Here is a 19,220-nt window from a genome sequence, read left to right on the forward strand (position 1 = left end):
AGTCTGCAGCCTTGAATGTTGACACAACTTCTCCACAGAGACTACAACTCACAAATGGCTTGAAAGTCAGCTCTCCTACACCCAGAAGAAGACCCAGGCCCCCAGGGCCCGGAGATTCGGGTCACGGAGACAGTGAAGCGCCCTCCGAGCGGATGAGCCTCCGTCCTGCAGACCAGCGAGCACGGGCAGGTGGCACGACGAAACGCATAGGCGGGTCCCCAGATCCGGGCTGTCATTTGTGGAGCTGCCGAGACCCATGGCTGGCTGCCCTGTGACTCTGCCTGGCGCTGACGAGGACGTGACGGGGGCCGTGTCCCTGGGCCCCTCGTCCCGACAGAGCCACAGCACGTTCAGGGTCAGGGACTGAATGACGGGTCACACTCAGAAACCTCAGAGGCCACGACTCTGCCGGCTCCACGGGCAGCTCGGGGCCACGCCACCTCCCCTGTGCAGGGAAACGTCTCACCCGTGGCTTTTTTTTTTTTTTAAAGATTTATTGATTGATTGATTGATTGATTGCTATGTTGGGTCTTTGTTTCTGTGCTAGGGCTTTCTCTAGTTGCGGCAAGTGGGGGCCACTCTTCATCGCGGTGCGCAGGCCTCTCACTATCGTGGCCTCTCTTGTTGCGGAGCACAGGCTCCAGACGCACAGGCTCAGCAGTTGTAGCTCACGGGCCTAGTTGCTTCGCGGCATGTGGGATCTTCCCAGACCAGAGCTCGAACCCGTGTCCCCTGCATTGGCAGGCAGACTCTCAACCACTGCGCCACCAGGGAAGCCCCCAGCGGCTTTTTTTTGTGGAAAACAGGGCTGGAAACAAGTGCTAAAAGAAAACCTGAAATGTTTTTAATTCCAGACGAGGTGGTTTATGGCCGTCACACCTCGTTTATTTAGAACACACGTCAGGTGCGATGGGCAGGCAGCTGCACGGAGGCTGGGAGGCCAGATTTTACGCTGCCCACGCTGTCGAGCATGGACCTCGTTCTCCTCAAATCCAGCCTCTGCCCGCTGGGGACAAGCGCGTCATTGAGACGGACCCCCGGGGAAGTGGGGTCGCCCTCAAGCTTGGAAAGGAGACACGCGGGGCTGCGGAAAACAGCACGCATGCTGCGAGCTGTTAAGTCCCCTGACCGGCGTGGACGCTGGGACGGGCAGTTCCCCAGGCCTCGCGAGACTGCCCTCAGCCTCCAGACCCCCCAGGACCACATGGAGACTCCGACGGGCGTTTCTGCAGAGACTCTCAGACCTGGTTCCGAGCAGCTCCGAGTGGCACGGCCTTCATGTGGCCCCTCCGACAAGAACACTCCCTCCTTCCTGGGCTCGCTGTGGACACCAGAGCTGTCTGCCCTCCGTGTCCGGCTCCCCCGGGCGGCAGACGGCGCCCCACGTGCTAGGGGCACAGCTGATGCTCCTACCATCCCTGCCCTTTCTCACTGGCCGGACCACTGTCCCTGTTAATTTGCTTCCGCAGAGAGACGTCCTTGGGGCCGCCGCCCCGATGTGCTTCGAGTTCCCCGACCAGCCGAGGTCCCGCCAGGCCCGGGGTCTTTGCACAGGCTGCCCCCTCTGTGATGCTTTTCCCATCCCTGTTTCCTGGTCCAATCTTACTCAAGATGTCTCACCAAGATGTCACCTCTTCGGGGGGGCCTTTCTCCTCCTCCTAGCCTGGCGGGGGCCTCACAGCCTCCTGCATCCCCCACGGAGGGCACCAGCCGGCCCACTCCCAGGGCAGGAGCCCAAAGAACTCGTGCTGAAAGAATAGACGATGACTTCTCAGAGCTTCATTTGGAATCTGGCTAATCTGGCAAAGTTCGTTCTGACTTGCACCCAGGCTGGTTCCAGAATTTCTGCCCATCGCAGGCCCCGTGGGTGCAGACCGCTGACCACGGCAGCCGCGCCCCAGAACCCACCACCCGTGAGTTTTCTTGGGCAGGACTAACCTAATATCGTGCCTTAGATCAAATGACCCAGTCTACGTTTAAAAGTAGGGTTACTCTGCGCACGAGGTCCATTCAGACAAATGAACTGTACAAAAACTCATACGTGTTAAGTGGTCACTGGCCGCCCCTAAGAGAGCTGGGAATAACCGAGCACAGTTTCCAGCTGCCATCGAGGCACGTGGTGTTTGTCACGTGACCCTCCGTGGACAGCGGGCGCTGGGGTGTCCGGCACTTACTGCTTCTTTCTCGCTCAAAGACTGGGGCCTCGTCCACGATATTTCATCTTGCACTCGAGCGGCAGGTGACGGCCAGTTGAGAAGGAAGTGGAGGTGCCCGTCCTGGCCCATCTGAGGTCTGGGACGGGAAGTGGGGTCGCCCTGCCCGCCAGCTCAGGGTCAGGGTCAGGGTCAGGGGAGGCCCAGCTCCTGCACAGACCCGCTCTGTGTGCGCACAATGCCTCACAGATAACCACCCGACAACAACTTTCCTGTCGCCCAGACGTAAGCGGAGACTCCAGGCAATTACCCAACACAGAGTCACTCTGAGACGGGAGGGGTGCAGGGGGGGAGAGGACAGCGCTTCCCTTCCGACCCCTGCAGGGTGGGGGCCGGGGGCCGGGGCCGGGGTCTGCAGGTTGACCTGGCCCCGCTGGCACCAGCTCTGGAAGCCCGTCTGGAAAGGTCCCTCTGTCCGGAGCACCGCAGGGGACAGACGCCCGCTCCCTGTCAGTGGCCAGAGGGAATGACCCCTCGCTGAGCTCACGACATCTCAGTGGTGCGGGGCCCCAGCTCAGTTCTACATGAGGACAAAGGGGAGGAAACACCAACCGCTGGAATCTCTGGCCACAAAGTGGTCCCCTGAGTCCTGCCTGGTCTGGGCAGCAATCGGAGAGTCCGGGGGAGGGGGTATCACCCTTTTATCTTCACACCATTTCATCTTAACACAATCAGACTCCGGCAGCAAACTTCCTTCCTCTGGCAAACTGGCTCGCACATTTGCTTTCTTTTAGGACGAGGGTTTCATGATGCAGAGCAGGCGGCATCTGGCCCGTGCTGCCCACGGGAAGGGCCTCTGAGCTGCACCGTGCTTGCCAGCGCTGCCTCGGGCCGAGAACACACGCAGGGCTGGGGCTCGAGAGACGCAGAGCGCGTGGACCCTGGAGATCCACGTCCAGGTGGCGAGGGTCCGGGTCAAGGGAGCCCACAGCACGTGCAGGGGCCTGGCGTTCGCGTTCGGAGGCTGGTCCCTGCCTTGCCGGTGACCTTGGATCTCGCTGAAGGGGGACAGGAGCCTGAGAAGGGCTCCTACGCATGGGTCGGCAGCTGGCAAGAGGCCCCGGGCCGCAACGTCCACTAAGTCCGTTACGGCTAATTCTCTTCCTTGTTTATATCTGGCTGAACATCCACACCAGAGGCTTTCGTTTATTTTCTATCAGAATACACCCGTGACGCCCTTTCAGAGTCCAAAGTGGAGAGTCCGTGGGGTGGTTTCACCAACTCACTTGGGTGGGATTCCTAGTCCACCAAGACCCCACCCAGGAACCTCCAAACCAGAGCAGAGTGTGTGCAGAGGAACGGCCGCAAAGAGGCGACTCCAAGCCGGGAGAAGAGGATACCTGGGGCTCCGAACGGGCTCCGTTCCGGCCCTCGGTCAGGCAGGGACCCGTCAGCTCCCCGAGTCCCTGGTCAGGCAGGAGAGGCATCTCCATGGCAACCTGTAGTCCCCAGGACGGCTCTGGGACCCAGCCCTGCGGGATGTTGGAGATCTACACTCACTTGGGCTGAATCCTCTCTCACAGGCCATCCTGGGTATTTTTGACAAGTTACGCGTTACTGGATTAGGCACAATCATTTCACGTCACGTACGATGCGTCGTTAACTCAGTTCACCACTGTTCTCCCCGATTTCCTGATCTCAGAACGTGAATCCTTATGGATTTTAAAATGAAAGGCCCCATATGAGAAGATGCTTAACCAAACTCGTCCTCAGGGAAGCCCCATCCTCAGCAGAGGGGTTGGCTCCCAGGCACCCCCGGCGGAGCTCAGGGAACCAGCCGGGGCCCAGCTGGCGCCGTGGGAGCTCTCCCGCGTGGGCACCGGGGACAAACTCTGAGCAGAGCCGCGGGAGGCCCTGGGGGACCACAGGGGGCACCATCCGTGCAGACGAGGCCCAGAGTCCTCCTACCATCCAGCCTCTAGATCTGCATCTTCCAAGGCCACGGCCCACTCGGCAGCGTGTCTGCAGCTCAGGCTGCACGGGAATGACTCTGCTGGGGCCTCGGCGAGGCTCGTGTAGAATCCTCATACCGCCCTGCCCCGCCGGCCACGGCCTTCTCAGTGGATCTCAGAGGAGTGCAGGCTTCTCAAGGCCATCCGCCCGCGGGGCTGGTGCTGATCAGACCCTCCTTCCGTGCGCTGGACAGCACATCAGAGGCCAGGGCCCCCCCAGGGACACCAGCGGACACGTTTCCATCTGCCCCTTCACCAACACCCGTTTTGTGAAGGTTTCGGACGTCAGAAGAGACCACCTGGGCAGCAGCTTCAGCCAGGTGGGCCTCGGGGCGCACGCTCCACACCCACCCCAGGGGCCCCGGATACGAAGCTTGCACGCACGTTTCACAGCCTGGCTTGTGGACGTTCACACCGCACGCTTGGCGGTTTCTGAGCTACAAACAACTTCTTGAAAAATAGCTTTTGGAATCCTGTCCCGTAGGATGTCCACTACATCACCTCTGCCAGGTCCCGGGCGACGCAGGACGTGGCGGACACCTGGCTTAGATGTCGCACCGCCTGCCGACGGCAGACGGCTGAGCCCCAGCGGGCCTCAGAAGCCTCTCTAACACAGGCTCCAGGCAGCTCGCCAAGCACGCAGAGACCTGCCCCGACCTGCATCAGTGCGTAAGCAACCCTCACCCCCACTGACCCTCACACCAGCATGCAGCATTTTCCCAGGGGCTCCACTCACACTGGGGGGCTCCAGACTTTCACTTCTCTGCACCTTCGGCAGAGCCCCCTCCCCAGTCAGGGAGAGAGAGAAGGGCTCCGCAGTCGGACAGACTTGGGGAGCACCACAGAAAACCTCTTGTCTTGGAGACTCTGGGACTATCCCCCAAACTTAACTGTCACGGGTTCTGGGGTGAGCGGGGAGAAGGGGGTGCACGGCACCTCCGACTCCTGCAGGATTCACGTTGTTGATAGCATACGTGGGGACAGGCCACCCTCGCTGGTCCTTATGAAAACAAAGAAAAAGTCTTCAATGAAATTCCCACACAAGTACCCACTGAGTCAATGACACAGATTAAAGTTAAAACAAAACACCGAGGTCTCAATCAAGAAAGCAAGTGTGTCTCAAACATCTCACTGTGACCAGTGGACATAAGAGAAAGTATAGGAGAAAAGTAAGAATTTCTTAAACTTGTAGGCTGTCTGGGCAACTGGATTACTTTTAAATGGGTTCACACAGAAAATCTTTAATCCACAGTAGAAATAGCAGTCGCAATATAACTATTACTAAGTACTTTTAACGTACTAATGCATTTAATTGTCACAACAAACCAAGAGGTAGGAACATGATTATCCCATTTTTTTGGATGAGCAAACTAAGGCACAGAGAGGCTGAGTGACTTGCCCGAGGCCACACAGCAGTGATGGGGCGACCATAGGTGCAGCAGAGCAAAGAAGGGCAGGGCAGGGGTGCCCTCAGCCTGAGACGGCATCAGGGTGGGTGATTCTGGGGCTGAGGTTAGCAAGTGGAAATGCTGGCGGCGGTGGGGGGGGGCATGTCTAACTTGGTGGGAGGCTTGGCTCTGCAGAGCAGCGGAGAAGAGCTCCAAGTAACTGCAAAGCAGGGGAAGCTGGGCCCCTCCCGGGCTCAGAGGGCTTACAGCAAATGGTAAGGCCTTCCCCTGCATGTGATCTGGGGGGTCCCTGACCCTGCGGGAATGATCTAAGAAATTACACTGCAATTAGATGAGATACTTTAAATCATCTCATGAGTTTGCATTTCCTCCTTAGAGTCTAAGGAGAATTCTTTCTTCCTTCCTTCCTTCCTTCCTTGCTTTATTTTTGGCTGCGTTGGGTCTTCGTTGCTGCGCATGGGCTTTCTCTAGTTGCAGCGAGCAGGGGCTACTCTTCATTGCAGTGCGTGGGCTTCTCATTGCGGTGGCTTCTCTTGTTGCGGAGCACGGGCTCTAGGCGTGTGGGCTTCATTAGTTGTGGCGCACGGGCTTAGTTGCTCCACGGCATGTGGGATCTTCCCGGACCAGGGCTCAAACCCGTGTCCCCTGCATTGGCAGGTGGATCTTAACTGCTGCGCCACCAGGGAAGCCCCTAAGGAGAATTCTGATCCGAGATCTTATAAGATCTGAAGCTGTGGGCGGAGAGAATGACCTTGCCCTCGGTGAACGGGCAGACGCGCACCTGCAGCCACCTGTGAGCACGGACTGTCCGTTGTCCCCAAGGCTCACACAGACATGCCATCTGCAGAGCTGCTCTGGCCTCTGGGCCACCTCCTGGTCCAGAGGCTGTGTTTTATTTTGCAGAATCACCTGTTATGTGCAGGGATTCTGGTCTCCTGGGCAGTGGACCAGTACTCCTGGGGCAGGTGGGAGCTGTGTGACCTTGGGCATGTTACCTAACCTCTCTGAGTTGGTCTCTTTGTCTGTAAATCAGGATAGTCGCGGCATCTAGCTCTGGGGAGGCTTGTGCACACATGCAGCATGGTGTCTGGCATGCGGTGGGTGTTTAATTGCTGCTAGTGTGTGAGCCGGCACCTGGCCGCACTGCACCTCGCGGAGGTCGGGCCAGGAAAGGGCCGCATCCACCCCTCAGCCTCTCCCGGTTTCTTCTGGCTCTGCTGCCGTTACCGAGAGCAGGGACGTGCCCACGGGGAAAGGCGGGTTCTGGGTGGGATGGTCCCACCCTGGCTTTTCCTGCTCCCCGCACCTGCTTGGAGGCGCAGCTCTGCCTAGGACCCTCCACCCGGCCTGACCGTCCTGCGTCTCTCAGTTCAGCTGGGGCCCCCCCAGCGCCTGATCCCAGAGCCCCGGCACCCCCGCTGCGTGCCCCTCATCTGCGTGGCGGCTCACGTGTGTCGAGAGCAGGCCCCCCGCCCCCAGAGCTCCCGGGATGACCGGAATGTCCCCGTCTCTGCCGCCCGACCCACAGACACCGCTGAGCGCTCGAAACGTGGTTGATGGGGGTGGAGCAGCTGCAGTTGTTCATTTTATTCAGTTTTAACTGGTTTAACTGTAAACAGCCATACGCGGCCGGTGGCCGCAGAGCTGCACGGAAGGCTCTAGCATCTGGACGTCAGGAGCAGAGGGAGGCGGGGCCTGCCCTGCCCAGCAGAGAGGACCAAGCCGCGGGGTGGAGGGGAGAGGTGCCGCCTCACTCACTCAGTTCATGGGGCCGTGCTCCCCCCGGGTCGCGGAGCTGGGGTCTGGCCGCGTGCTCGGACGGCCAGGTTCACCCTGGGTTCAAGGTGGGCACTGGGCTGGGGCCTGGGATGTCCGCTTGGACCAAGGGCCTTGGGCCCCGTAGAGGACCCAGAAGGGACCCCCTTGCCATGGGCGAGGGCCTCCTTTGCACCCACACCGTGGAGCTCCAGGCGGGGTTGGGCTGCCCCTGCGAGGCCTCCCTGGAGAAGGGCCCTGATGAACTAGAATCAGACCTGCAGGATGGGGGCGGGGGGGCGGTGGAAGCCCAGCAGGAGGCCTCGTGGCCACATGGCAGGCAGGTTAATTTACTACACGTTACTCTGCGCAGTGACTCTGAGTGCCCAGAGCAGGCTGGAGGGATGAGGGTGGGTCACACACCCAGCAGGGAGCCAGGCGGCAGGTGGGCCAGGTAACGAGGTCAGGGAGGACTAGGGCGGCCCGGGGGCCTGGGCTGGAGCCTCCAAGCTCGGGCATGGGTGTGGGCTGGCACGGAATAAAATCTCCGTGGACCTTTTATCATCAACAACGGTCCTCCTAGTGGCCCTCCTCCCCGTGCGGCACCGGGCAAACCCTGCCAGGGTCCAGCTCCCGAGCCTGGCCAGCCCACCAGGCAGGTCGTCACACACGATGACCCAAGGTTACGACGACGCAGTGGGCAGAACTGCTGAGACCCACCAGCTCCCCATGGCTCTGGGAGCCCCCGGGGCCCGGGCCAAGCTGGAAAGGGGCGGGGGATCTGCAGGCGCGGGCGGGCCCACGAAGCAGCCCCGGGGCCAGATGGTGGGCGTCCCTCTCCTGGGCCTCACTGCTCCTCCCCTGGCCGAAAGTCCACCGCCATCCAGGGCCCGAGGGCACCTGCCTGATGAGTTAATGTTGCCACTTAAACACGCACCCAGCGGCCCAGGTCCCTGCGAAAGAGCGGGTCCGAGAGCAGAACCGCAGCCACCGCCAGGCAGGCCCCCAGCTTCCGTGCGAGCTGTGCTGGAAGTCCCTTGGGCTCCTGCCCACTCCAAAAGCAGCGACCCTCGGCACCCAGTTAGGTGGAAACCGCCCTTGTGCTGCTTGCGTCTCATCCCGGCCGGGCAGGGCCTCCACAGGGATCAGGGACGCGGTCCATATGGGATTCCAGGCCCCGGAGATGACCGGGAGGGGGGCCGCGGCTGGGGTCACGCTGGCCCGGCCTCCCCGCAGGACACGCCGAGCAGAGGCCGCAGGAGGTGCCCCGAGGGCCTGGGGAGGACGTGGCGCCTTCCCGGGGGGCCGACGGCCAACAGCTTGCACACCCTTCAAGCCACACCACCGTCCACGCCCTCTTCGGACGTGGGCACTTTGGAGTTCAGTGAAAGCCAGCGGGTCCGAGCAGTGCGCCGGCAGCAAGGGCCCACCCTCACTCAGCTTTGGCTCGAGCCTCCCGCCATGCTGGGCCCCCGGCAGCTTGTCGGACACATCTCACAAACACACCACAGATACACACACGTGTGAGTCCACTGCTGTTTGGAAATGAAGGAGATGTGCGACAGCTCTTTTCTAAAACAACCACTCGTCAACAGTAAAAAGCAGCACGTCCATAAAGCTCAGGGATGTCCACCTACTTCCGCCCCTCGTCGCTCCGAAGGCAGAAGGTGGGGCTGGGGGCAGCACCCCCAGGACCTGTCCAGATCTGCCCTCGGAAAGCAGCTCACAGAACGGGCCGCGTGGGAGGCCGGTGCGGCCCTGACACCCACACCACACTCCCGCAAGGACCCCAGCAGCTCCCCAAACCCTCCCCTCGACGGTGGACACGCACATGGAGTCCCACTTTCTAAGTGTCTGCAGCTCGATAAATCTAAGACCAAACAAGGAACTGCACTGACCTTCTCAAAACACAACCCTCCCCCCAAAACACAGAAACAACAACGCACAGGGCAGAGGAGGCTGGGGCCCTGGGCGACAGGGACGGGGGCGCATGTCACCCTGAGCCTCACCCAGGCGGCCCTGCTGACGGGGTCCCTGATCGCCAGGCGGGGCGGCACAGAGCAGAGCGGGGCTTGGGCCCTCCACGGACGCTGCCCCGCCGGAGCTTGACCGCGGAGCCCCGGACACACGTAGGAGACAGGGGAGAGAGACAGAGACAGAGAGTGAGAAAGACACAGAGAGACAGAGGGACTGAGGAGGAGAGACAGAGAGAGGGGAAGAGACACAGAGAGAGGGGGAGAGGCAGAGAGAATGACACGCACAGACACAGCGAGACAGACGAGACAGACCAAGTGAGAGAGACAGAGAGACAGAGAGAGGAGGGGTGACGGAGAGGGAGCTGGGGGGCTGGCAGCGGCGGGTCGTGCACACCTGGCGACCTCACTGGTTTCGCAAGGGACAGGACGGGGGACCCTGGCCCTGGTCTGGGAGCGCGGCTCAGCCCTGCTGTCCTGCTCCGCGGGCTCCGCTGCCCTGGGCGCGGTGACGGAGCTGTGGTCTCGCCACGTGACTCTCATCCACGCCATCTGCTCGGGGGCCCGGCTGCCGGCTCGGCCGGCGCCAACCGCCCCCCCCCATCCTGTGCAGCCTGAGCAGAAGTGAGGAAGGAGGTGCAGCAACCTGTCCGCAAACAGCAGGCGCTAACGAAAGTCAGCATCCGGTTACAGAGCCAGGTACGGGCCACCTGGGGAGTGTTCCCGGCAACACCAAGGGAGAGGTCACATCACATGTGCCAGCAACTCTGAGAAACCGGACAAACGCTTCCTTCTGTAGGAGACCAGTGGATGGTTTCCAGAGACTGGGGGAGAGGCCCTCCACCCCTCAGGCACCCCAAATTGCCTCAGGATGTTCACTCAAGAGCCCGTGTATCTTAAAAGTAAAGCACGTGTTAGAAAAACACCTAGAATTTTTAAGGGAACCGTGATAAGAATCAGAGCCGGGGTGTAGTTTGGAGACAAAGGGACGGCTCTGAGGACCACGCGGGTCCACGCGGGAGGGGAGACTCCAGCGTGCGGTAGGGAGCGCACCGCCCACTGGCGAGCCTCTAAGCCCCAAGCCCCAGGAAGTGTCTCTTCCAGGATCCCAGCCTTGTCACCGTGCTGCCAGCTCAGGCGTGAGTCACACGCTCTCATCCCGTGTACCAGCTTGTGTTCCGACCTGGCCGCCCAGGCGGTCACCGTCCTGCGCCCTGTCCATCAGGAAACTCACCGATTCCCTCGTCTCACCTACCGGTCGCCTCCTTATAAAACCGGAAACTTCACGCACCGAAGGCTAGGGTGTGGCTGATTCATCAAAATTTACAAAAGACTATTTAACGCATTGTTGGTCAATCCTTCGCAGAAGCACCCACAGGAAAATGAACTCACGACAAACTACTTCCAAGCGAACACCTTCCGTCCCTAGAAACGAGCCCAGGAAACTGGGCGCCCTCCCGGGCCCAGCTCTCTTTGTTCTCGGTCACCACGGGTGTGACCCTCCCCCAGCCAGGCAGGTACAGGAGCGCGGGCTGCAGACCGCCCCGCGGTGCTCCCCGCCGGTCCAGCCCTGGTCCCGCTGCGTGGAGGGGCCCCACCGGCGCCCCCCACCATCGGCAGGTCTCCCGCAGCCGGAACAAAGGAGCTTCCAGGCGGAGCGGCGACCGTGGCCCGGTACCCGGCAGGCGCTGCCCGAGGATGAGGATGAGGATGAGGATGGGGGGGAGGGATGCGCGGCACGCCCACCCAGGAGGCTCCCTTCCGCGCCCGCCACCCGGCCCGGACCCCGCCGACAAGTCCCGAGTCCGGCGTGGGCGACGCGCCAGGCCCCCGGGGCCCCGCCCCCTCGCGCACGGTCCCCACGGCGCCCACCGGCCGCGCACCTGTGCGGGTCTTCAGGGGCAGCCACAGCGCGGACAGGTCCCGCGACAGCAGGGAGAGGAGGCTTAAGGTCATGCTGTCGCCCGCCGGCCGCGTCAGGAGGTGGCGACCGGCCGCCCGGAACGCCCGTGCTGGGCGCACAAAGGGACGTGGTCGGGCTCCATGCTCGCGCCGCCCGCCCGGAGTGCGAGGACCCGGGCTCTCCCCGGGGCCTCGGGTTTGCCGTCCCCGAGCCCGGGGCCTGCGGTCGGCTCCCCTGCTCTGCCCGCCGCCGGTTAACCGTGCGGCCAGGCGGTGGCAGGGCTCGCGCAGCGCCGGCTCCCTCCCCGTCGCCCGTCCAGACCCTCCCTGCGGGGCCCCGCGCTCAGCGGCTTAGGGAGCCGGGCGGGCGGGAGGCAGGACGGCCGGGGTTGGGGGCGCAGGACCCGGCCAGGACCTCCCAGGGCCGACCCCCCAGGTCCTCGGCAGCCAGACCTCAGAACACCGCCGCCAGGGGCTGGGGGGCAGGGATGTGGCTGAGAACAAGGAAAATGGGACGGGGTGGGGGGGGGCGGGGGGCGGGGGGGGGGGTCCCGGGGGAGCTCGTTAAAACGTGAAAACGCAGGGTTCGGTTCTGCAGGTGGCGCTCCCGGGGGAGGGGGAGGCCAGGCCGCCCCCCAAGGACCAGATCTCCAGCAGTAAGGACCCGAGGGGCTGAGCCCAGCCTGGAGCCGACCCACCTGGAGAGGACGGCCCTCCGGCCGGACCAGGACTGGCCGTGGCTGTGTGTCCACGGGCAGCGAGGGCTCCGTCCTCTCCATCGTGGGAATGAGGCAGATGTGCCCTCCCCCAGCCTGGGCCCCGGGCCGCTCGCCCCAAAGGAGGCCGTGGAGCCCAGCCGCTCACGCCACTGGGGGCACCGGTCACGGCACAGCCAACACGCGCCCCGTCCACGCTCCCGTCGTGCGTCATGTGGTCCCGGGTCTGACCTGGCCTTTGCTGGATGGGTCCCACGTCTTCCTTGTAACAGCTCCCCTGCGGCCTCCCGCTGGCGCTGGCACACAAGTCCCGCGAGCACAGCTCTCACACCCTCCGCCCAGGGGCCGGGACCGCGGACGTTCCTGCAGAGCGGGGTGCAGCTCCCAGCGTGGTGGGCAAGGCCCTCTGCGGCCGGGCCGGCCCAGCTCCTCCCCGGGCAGCCCTCGCCCACGTCCCCCCACGCGCGGCCTGCGGCTCACGCCTCAGGCGGGTCCTTGCCCCGAGCGCGGCCTCCAGAATCACGCTCAGGGTGGCTGGCCTCTGACCCCTCAGAGACGCGGAGACCACAACGGCCCCCTCCTGCCCCAGGGACACCTCGGGCATCCAGCATGGTGTGGTCGCCTGCCAAGTGAGTGACCGACAGCCTGAGAGGTGACCGCTCTGAGAAAGGAGTCTTCAGGCCCGACATGCCTTTACCAGGAGGTTGTGCCGCACGCCCGGGGTACATCCAGCCTCGCCTGCTCCCACTGTCCTTTCTTCCCGACCGAGTCAAGGTCGAAGGCCCGACCTCCAGGCCACTGTCTCAGGCAGGTCGCCACACTCCTCAGCCAGCTGCTGGGCCACGGGCTCTGGGCTCACAGGCTCAGCTGCGGGCGCCCTTCTCCAGCCCCAACCTTTCCTCTCCAGGCTGTGCTTGAACGAGAGATGCGTGCCCGGCACACTGCTGAGTTGCGTGGCCTCCGAGGTGAGGTCCGAGGCCCACAGGTCTGGTGGGTGGAGTCCTAATGCCCGCCCTGTGCTTGTGCAGAACCAGCCAGAAGGCACCGCGCTTCAGCGTGCACAAAACAAGCACGCGCTCTCCTTTAAAACCGGTCCACTCCAGATCCCCGACTCGGAGTTTAAAAAGAGAGCCACTGGTTTGTAGGTTTTCCCTCTAAAGACACGTGATCTGTTCATCCAGGAAATGTGCGTGGGGTCGGGCGGGAGGGGTCAGAGGAGGCCGGGGGCTGCTCTCCCCCCACGGGCCACGGTCAGGGAAGCATCAGGACAAACCCCACTCGGTTAATCAGCTCCTGGTCTCTCCACCCCAAAGACCAGAGAGCCGAGAGGCACCGGCACCACCCACACGTCGGCACACCGCCAGCCCCGTTCCCGCGTCCACGGTGCTCGGGTGCCCATGTCTGTGCCTCAGCTTGTGTCTGCCGCCGACCCCCAGGGCCGAGCCCCCGCTACACCTCCAGCAGCCCAGGGCAGGTGCATGATGAAAGGAACGTGATCTCGGGCGGGCGGGAGAGGAGGCCGCTCCCTCTGCAGTCACCTCCCCCGACTGGCTCTCCGCGGCCCCAGAGGCCCTCGGGGTGGTGTCCGGGCCACAGGTCCACGCTCGCATGGGTCTCCTCGGCCTCGGGCCTCCGCATCAGTCCCTGTGTGCCCACCTGCTCCCCATGTGGCCCTTGACCACAGGCTCCACCACAGACCTGGAAGCCGCTGGGGTTTTCCTCTCGCTGTGCTGACGGCTCTAGGACCATCGCTTCGGCCCCTGGTTTTCACGTCCACCCGACGCTGTGCGCTCAAGAGTGGGCCGTGCACGGAGTGAGGAAGGGCGTGTGGGCCAGCTGGGGCCAAAGGGCACGCAGACATTTCTCGCAGTCTCTGGGGATGGCTCAGTAGCTGATGCCCTGCAGAGCCTCAAGGACAGGCCCTGGGCCAGGGGTGACAAGTCACACTGGGGGACAGCTGAGCCGGAGCCCAGAGTTGCACACGGATGCCACTGACATGTGGCTCTCGGGCTGGCGGGAGTGTCCGTCTGGGGGTGGGGGGTTCGCGACCTCAGCCCCGATCAGCTGACACTGGTTACTTCTGCACAGTTGGCTGCGTCCCATACCTCAACCCCACGTCCCTTGTTTGGCGCTACAGGCCTGCGAGCTCACTCAGGACCTGGCCCCAGGGCCGGCCGCTGGGCCAGGAGGGTGTTTGCTTAAGATGTAAGCACTCTCCCAGGTGCGGGGTTTGGTGAGTTTGCGGATATTCCAACCTTTTCAACCTACAAAGAAGGCAATTTTATGCGGCTCCGCCCAGCAGTACAGGCAGGCAACCAGCGCAAGATGCGGAAAGAACCAGCGGCAGGAGAGGGTGCAGAGAATCCGGGGAAGGAGGCCTGACGGTCGGACAGGAACCGGAGGCCAGAGGCTGCCAACCACGGGCCCCAGGCGGACGCCCTGAGAGAAAGGCAGCAGGCAGGGGCGGGGCCTCTGTTCCCCAGAGAAGCCCGCTGTGAAGGGCCGTCCAGCTTCCCCCGTGACCCTACAGGGGCTCCCTTAGCTGGAAAGACATGCAGGCACGGAATTCAACGTGGACAGGGCGTATTTGAGCAAACACAGCGTTCTGGGTCACGTGCGCGTATTTAGCACACAGTATAGGCGGCGTCATGCTCTGAGCACACAGGGTGCACCCCGGCTGCACCCCGACCCCCCGCCTAGCTGGTCCTGTAAATAGTTACAGACACTTGGTATTAATTCTTCCTTGCCCAGGGATGCAAGACAAGCTCACCAAGGACAATCTCCTCGTGGGCAAGACTGCGCTGCTTGGACCATGCAGAAGTCAGGACCAAGCCGCCACCCTCTCCGGCCACGACCCGCTGGTGATAACGTGGGAGGGACCATCCCGCGCTCACAGGCGCGCCCTTGTTTGCCGAGGCCACCCTTGCCACCTGGTCCTGTTTCATCGTCATGGCAACCTGTGAGGCAAGTGTCCCTGATCAGCAAAGCCTCAAGCAGCAGGGAAATTGGACACAGCGGCTACTCAGTTCTCTCCAGGCCCCCAGGCCCACTTGGCCCCTGTGCCCTCCATGTCTCCTCCCTGACCTCATTGTCCCCCTCCCTGTCCCCCTCTCGTGTCCTTCTAAGGCCCCGTGATCCTTGCAGCCCGGGTTCTTCCCACCCCCAGCTGCTGCCCCTTAGATTAACGTGCTCCCGGGGCTCTGCCCTGTTTCTTGTCTCCTGCAGCCCCGTCCACCCAGCTCTCCTGAGCTGAACGCATCATCCCTGCCCCCAGGGTCACCCACGGTCACAGGATAAGAAGCAGCCTTCCTGGAATGACAGGCAGGCCCTGAGGAGCTGGCCTGAGCGGCGGTCCTCGCAGCCGGCCATCCGCGCGCCCGGCCTCCGCACGAGCTCCAGCTGTGGATGCGGCAGAGAACCTAGGAAGGTGTGCGGGGGCCCCACCTTGGGACACGTGCCACCACAATGTGCGGGGCCCGCAAGGAGGGTGGGCGGCCACCGGGCAGAGGGCTCGCAGGCAGCTTGTCCCCAGGCAACCTCTCAGCTCCCACAAGCACCGCGGTCCACGCATCCAGCTAGCGAGCCTGCGGCCGGCGCCCTCGTCTTAAACCAGCGCTCGCGGAAGACCATCACCCCCACCCGTCCCCGGGTCCCACGTCCTGGCTCAGGGTCTATCGGGGTCTAGCCCTGGCCCCAGGCACGCAGCTCCTTCCCCCGGATTCCTCTACCCGCCCCCAGGCCTTCCAGTGATTCTGGCTTTGTTTGGCGGCTGGACGAGAGTCTCCTGGGAAGGCGGGTGGAGCCTGCCCCCCCCCACGGGCGCCCCACGTTGGTCCCCAGCACTGTCCACGCGCGCCGGACCCTCGGAAGCGCTGTCTCTTCCTCATCCTCAACCCAAGACGACTTCCGCCCTCCCGGCCCTGAGTTCACAGCGAGCCCGAGAGGAAGGGGACGTGGGCTCGCGGTCCCGCGGCAGACTCACGGAAGGCCGCCACGAGGCTGTGCTCTGAGTCTCCCGGCCCCTTTGGGGAAGGGAGCGCGCTTGTCGCTGTTGCAGCTGGAACCACTTGGCTCGGCTGACGGCCACCCCTCCGTGCCCTGGGCCTCCCCTGCGGCCAGAATCTCCAGACCAGGCGCCTTGCCGGCTCTGAGCACGCACACCTCCGACCTGCGCTTCTTGCCACGGGGGGATCGAAGCTGGCGGGGACGTGCACCGGGAGGCGGCTCTGTCTGTCTGACCTTTGCCTGTGGGGTTCAAGTGCCAAGGGCACCGGGGGCTCTGACCACCTTTTGTGGGCGGCCTGAGATGGGACATGTGAAATCAGGGCCAAACGCATCCCCGCCGCATCAAAGGCGATCCATCCACCCCCAGCCCGGCTGCGGCAGAGCCAGGCCGCTTCTCTCTGTCTCTCTGGCTTCCCTTCCATCTGACTGCAACCCGATTCTGGTGCCCAATCACCCTCCAGGACAGCATACACCCAGACGCCGCGTCCCACAGGGCCCCGGCCCGGCTTCCCCACCCGCCCCCGCTCTACGCCGCCCCTCCCTCTGAACAGCGCTCGATTCTGTGTTTTACTGCGTGTCTGCATGCAGTATGCTTTCCTTTCCCAGTCACAGCAGGGATGAGCCCTGACGTTTTAGGACTGCCCACGGCGGGACCAGAGAGGGCTGTGGGCAGTGCTTAGTCCTCACTTTTATGCTGGCTTGTGTGCTTCACGTTGCACAGTGACCGTGCATGGGGGTTATACTGCGGGTGCCCTAAAGTCTCTCCTGATGACTACAGGAACCGAGGACTGAAAGACGGACAGAGGTGAGGCCAGCGGAAGCCAGTGACACCTAACCACTCGGGTGGAAGGCAGCACGAGGGGCTCAGGACCCCCTCCCGCGGGCCGCAGAGCAGATGTGCCGTCCGCAGGGCTGTGAGCAGGGCCCCCGCCCACCTCCGTGAGCTAAACAGAAAGACTCTCCTGCCCTGTTGGAAAAAAGACACAAGAGCTGCAGATACTATCGCCTGCCTTCCGGGCGGGGCTGGGACAAGTGTTCATCTGCACCCATCACTCCCCACCCTCCAGGGCAGCGGGAACAATGTTCCATTTGTTCTGCACAAGTTGTGACCTGGACAGAAGGACCGGGAGGGGGCCAGGCCCCGCCTGCTAGATCAACAACTTCTGTCACAAACCCAGTAAATCCGGGCGGCTGTGAGGAGCAGACGCGGGGCAGAGAGCAAACACAGCTGGGCCTTAGGTTAATAAAATGCCACTGAATGAGGGTGAGGCTGGGTCCGTCCACTGGACACCCGTGGGTCCAGGACACCCTGGCTCCGGGACACCCTGGGGGCTCAGCCAGCGGACGGCAGGTGTCCGGGGCTCGGAGGGGCGCCTGACTTACTGGGCCCTTCCTGCCCCCAGAGGGAAGGCAGCAGCGTTCTCCACCCACCTGCAAAGCACAAAGGGGCTGTTGTTGTGGGATTCAGGACGGCGTAGAGAGGCGACACGGGCTTTTCTGGGCTGGACCATGGTGGTCTTGGGAATTCTGGATTCTAAATCCGACCACCGAGCTGGTCTCAGTTTCCTTAAGGGAGAGATCGGGCAAGGTCACCCACCCTCCAGGGCTCACAATACCCTCCGTTCACAGGGTGGCAGGACCCTGGCCACGGGGCACAGAGGAAGGCGGCCCTCACCCGGGATGTGGGGTGCAGACCTGCCTGAGCCAGTGCTGGGTGTGCCTGAAGGGCTGAAAGAGTCTCGAGGGGGTGGCAACTCAGATCCCAGGCAGGAGGCTCGCGAACGGGAGCCCAGAAGTGAAGACAGCAGGTGGGCGGTGCTGCCGGGCGGGGCGCTCAGGAGAACCGAGGGGGCACCAGATGGGGACGCCCACGGGCCCACCGGATCCACACCTGGGGAAGATGGTCCCGAGAGTGGGCACAACAGATGGAGGAGTCAGATGCGGCAACGGGAAGATCCCTCAGGAGGGGCAGATGTCATGACTCGTTTAAAGCTGTTTCCAAAACAAGCTTCCCGTCGCAGGAGACTTGGGAAATTGTGGCACAAATGCCCTTGGGTTGGCTCACAGCTCTGCCGCCATGCGGGGCAGCGGGAGGGCCTCGGTCCTGGGGTGGCCACTGCGGGCACCTTAGAAAACTCTGTTTTTATTTTTAAAACCTACCTCAAGAAACAAAAAAAATCTCAACTAAACAATCTAACTATACACATAAAGCAATTAGAGAAAGAAGAACAAAAAAGACCTGAGGTTAGCAGAAGGAAAGAAATCATAGGGGCTCCCTGGTGGTGCAGTGGTTGAGAATCTGCCTGCCAATGCAGGGGACACGGGTTCGAGCCCTGGTCTGGGAAGATCCCACATGCCACGGAGCAACTGGGCCCGTGAGCCACAGCTACTGAGCCTGCGCATCTGGAGCCTGTGCTCCGCAGCAAGAGAGGCCACGACAGTGAGAGGCCCGTGCACCGCAATGAAGAGTGGCCCCCGCTCGCCGCACAGAAACGAAGACCCAACACAGCCAAAAATAAATTAAAAAAAAAAAAAAGAAATCATAAACATCAGATCAGAAATAAATGAAAAAGAAATGAAGGAAGCAATAGCAAAGCTGGTTCTCTGAGAAGATAAACAAAATTGATAAACCCTTAGCCAGACTCATCAAGAAAAAAAGGGAGAAGACTCAAATCAACAGAATTAGAAATGAAAAAGGAGAAGTAACAACTGACACTGCAAAAATATAAAGGATCATGAGAGACTACTACAAGCAGCTATATGCCAACAAAATGGACAACCTGGAAGAAATGGACAAATTCTTAGAAAGGTATAACCTTCTAAGACTGAACCAGGAAGAAATAGAAAATATGAACAGATGAATCACAAGCACTGAAATTGAAACTGTGATTAAAAATCTTCCAACAAACAAAAGCCCAAGACCAGATGGCTTCACAGGTGAATTCTATCAAACATTTAGATAAGAGCTAACACCCATCTTTTGCAAACTCTTCCAAAAAACTGCAGAGGAAGGAACACTCCCAAACTCATTCTACAAGGCCACCATCACCCTGAAACCAAAACCAGGCAAAGATACTACAAAAAAAGAAAACTATAGGCCAATATCACTGATGAAATTAGATGCAAAAATCCTCAACAAAATACTAGCAAACAGAATCCAACAGCACATTAAAAGGATCATACACCATGATCAAGTGAGGTTTATCCCAGGAATGCAAGGATTCTTCAGTATATGCTAATCAATCAACGTGATACACCATATTAACAAATTGAAGGATAAAAACCATATGATAGG

At 61.6% G+C, this 19,220-nt stretch overlaps 1 protein-coding gene across 22 annotated transcripts in view; it reads right to left on the reverse strand.

The window, feature by feature from the left end:
* MCF2L (MCF.2 cell line derived transforming sequence like) overlaps positions 1–19,220 on the reverse strand; it is a 130,736-nt gene that overhangs the window by 51,904 nt on the left and 59,612 nt on the right. For 3 of the 22 annotated variants that reach the window (XM_082434954.1, XM_082434952.1, XM_082434964.1), the window contains exon 1: positions 11,186–11,468. The exons of 17 other annotated variants lie outside the window; for them this stretch is intronic. In XM_082434954.1, coding sequence (XP_082291080.1) covers positions 11,186–11,258 — 73 coding nt within the window. In that variant the 5' untranslated portion in view covers positions 11,259–11,468. Of the gene's footprint in view, positions 1–9,699; positions 9,720–10,694; positions 10,711–11,185; positions 11,469–19,220 lie in introns of those variants that run through there. 2 more of the 22 variants (XM_082434950.1, XM_082434948.1) reach the window with 2 other exon arrangements.

The sequence above is a fragment of the Balaenoptera physalus genome (genome assembly GCF_965194825.1).
Source record: "Balaenoptera physalus genome assembly, chromosome: 18".
Classification (NCBI taxonomy): Eukaryota; Metazoa; Chordata; class Mammalia; order Artiodactyla; family Balaenopteridae; genus Balaenoptera; species Balaenoptera physalus.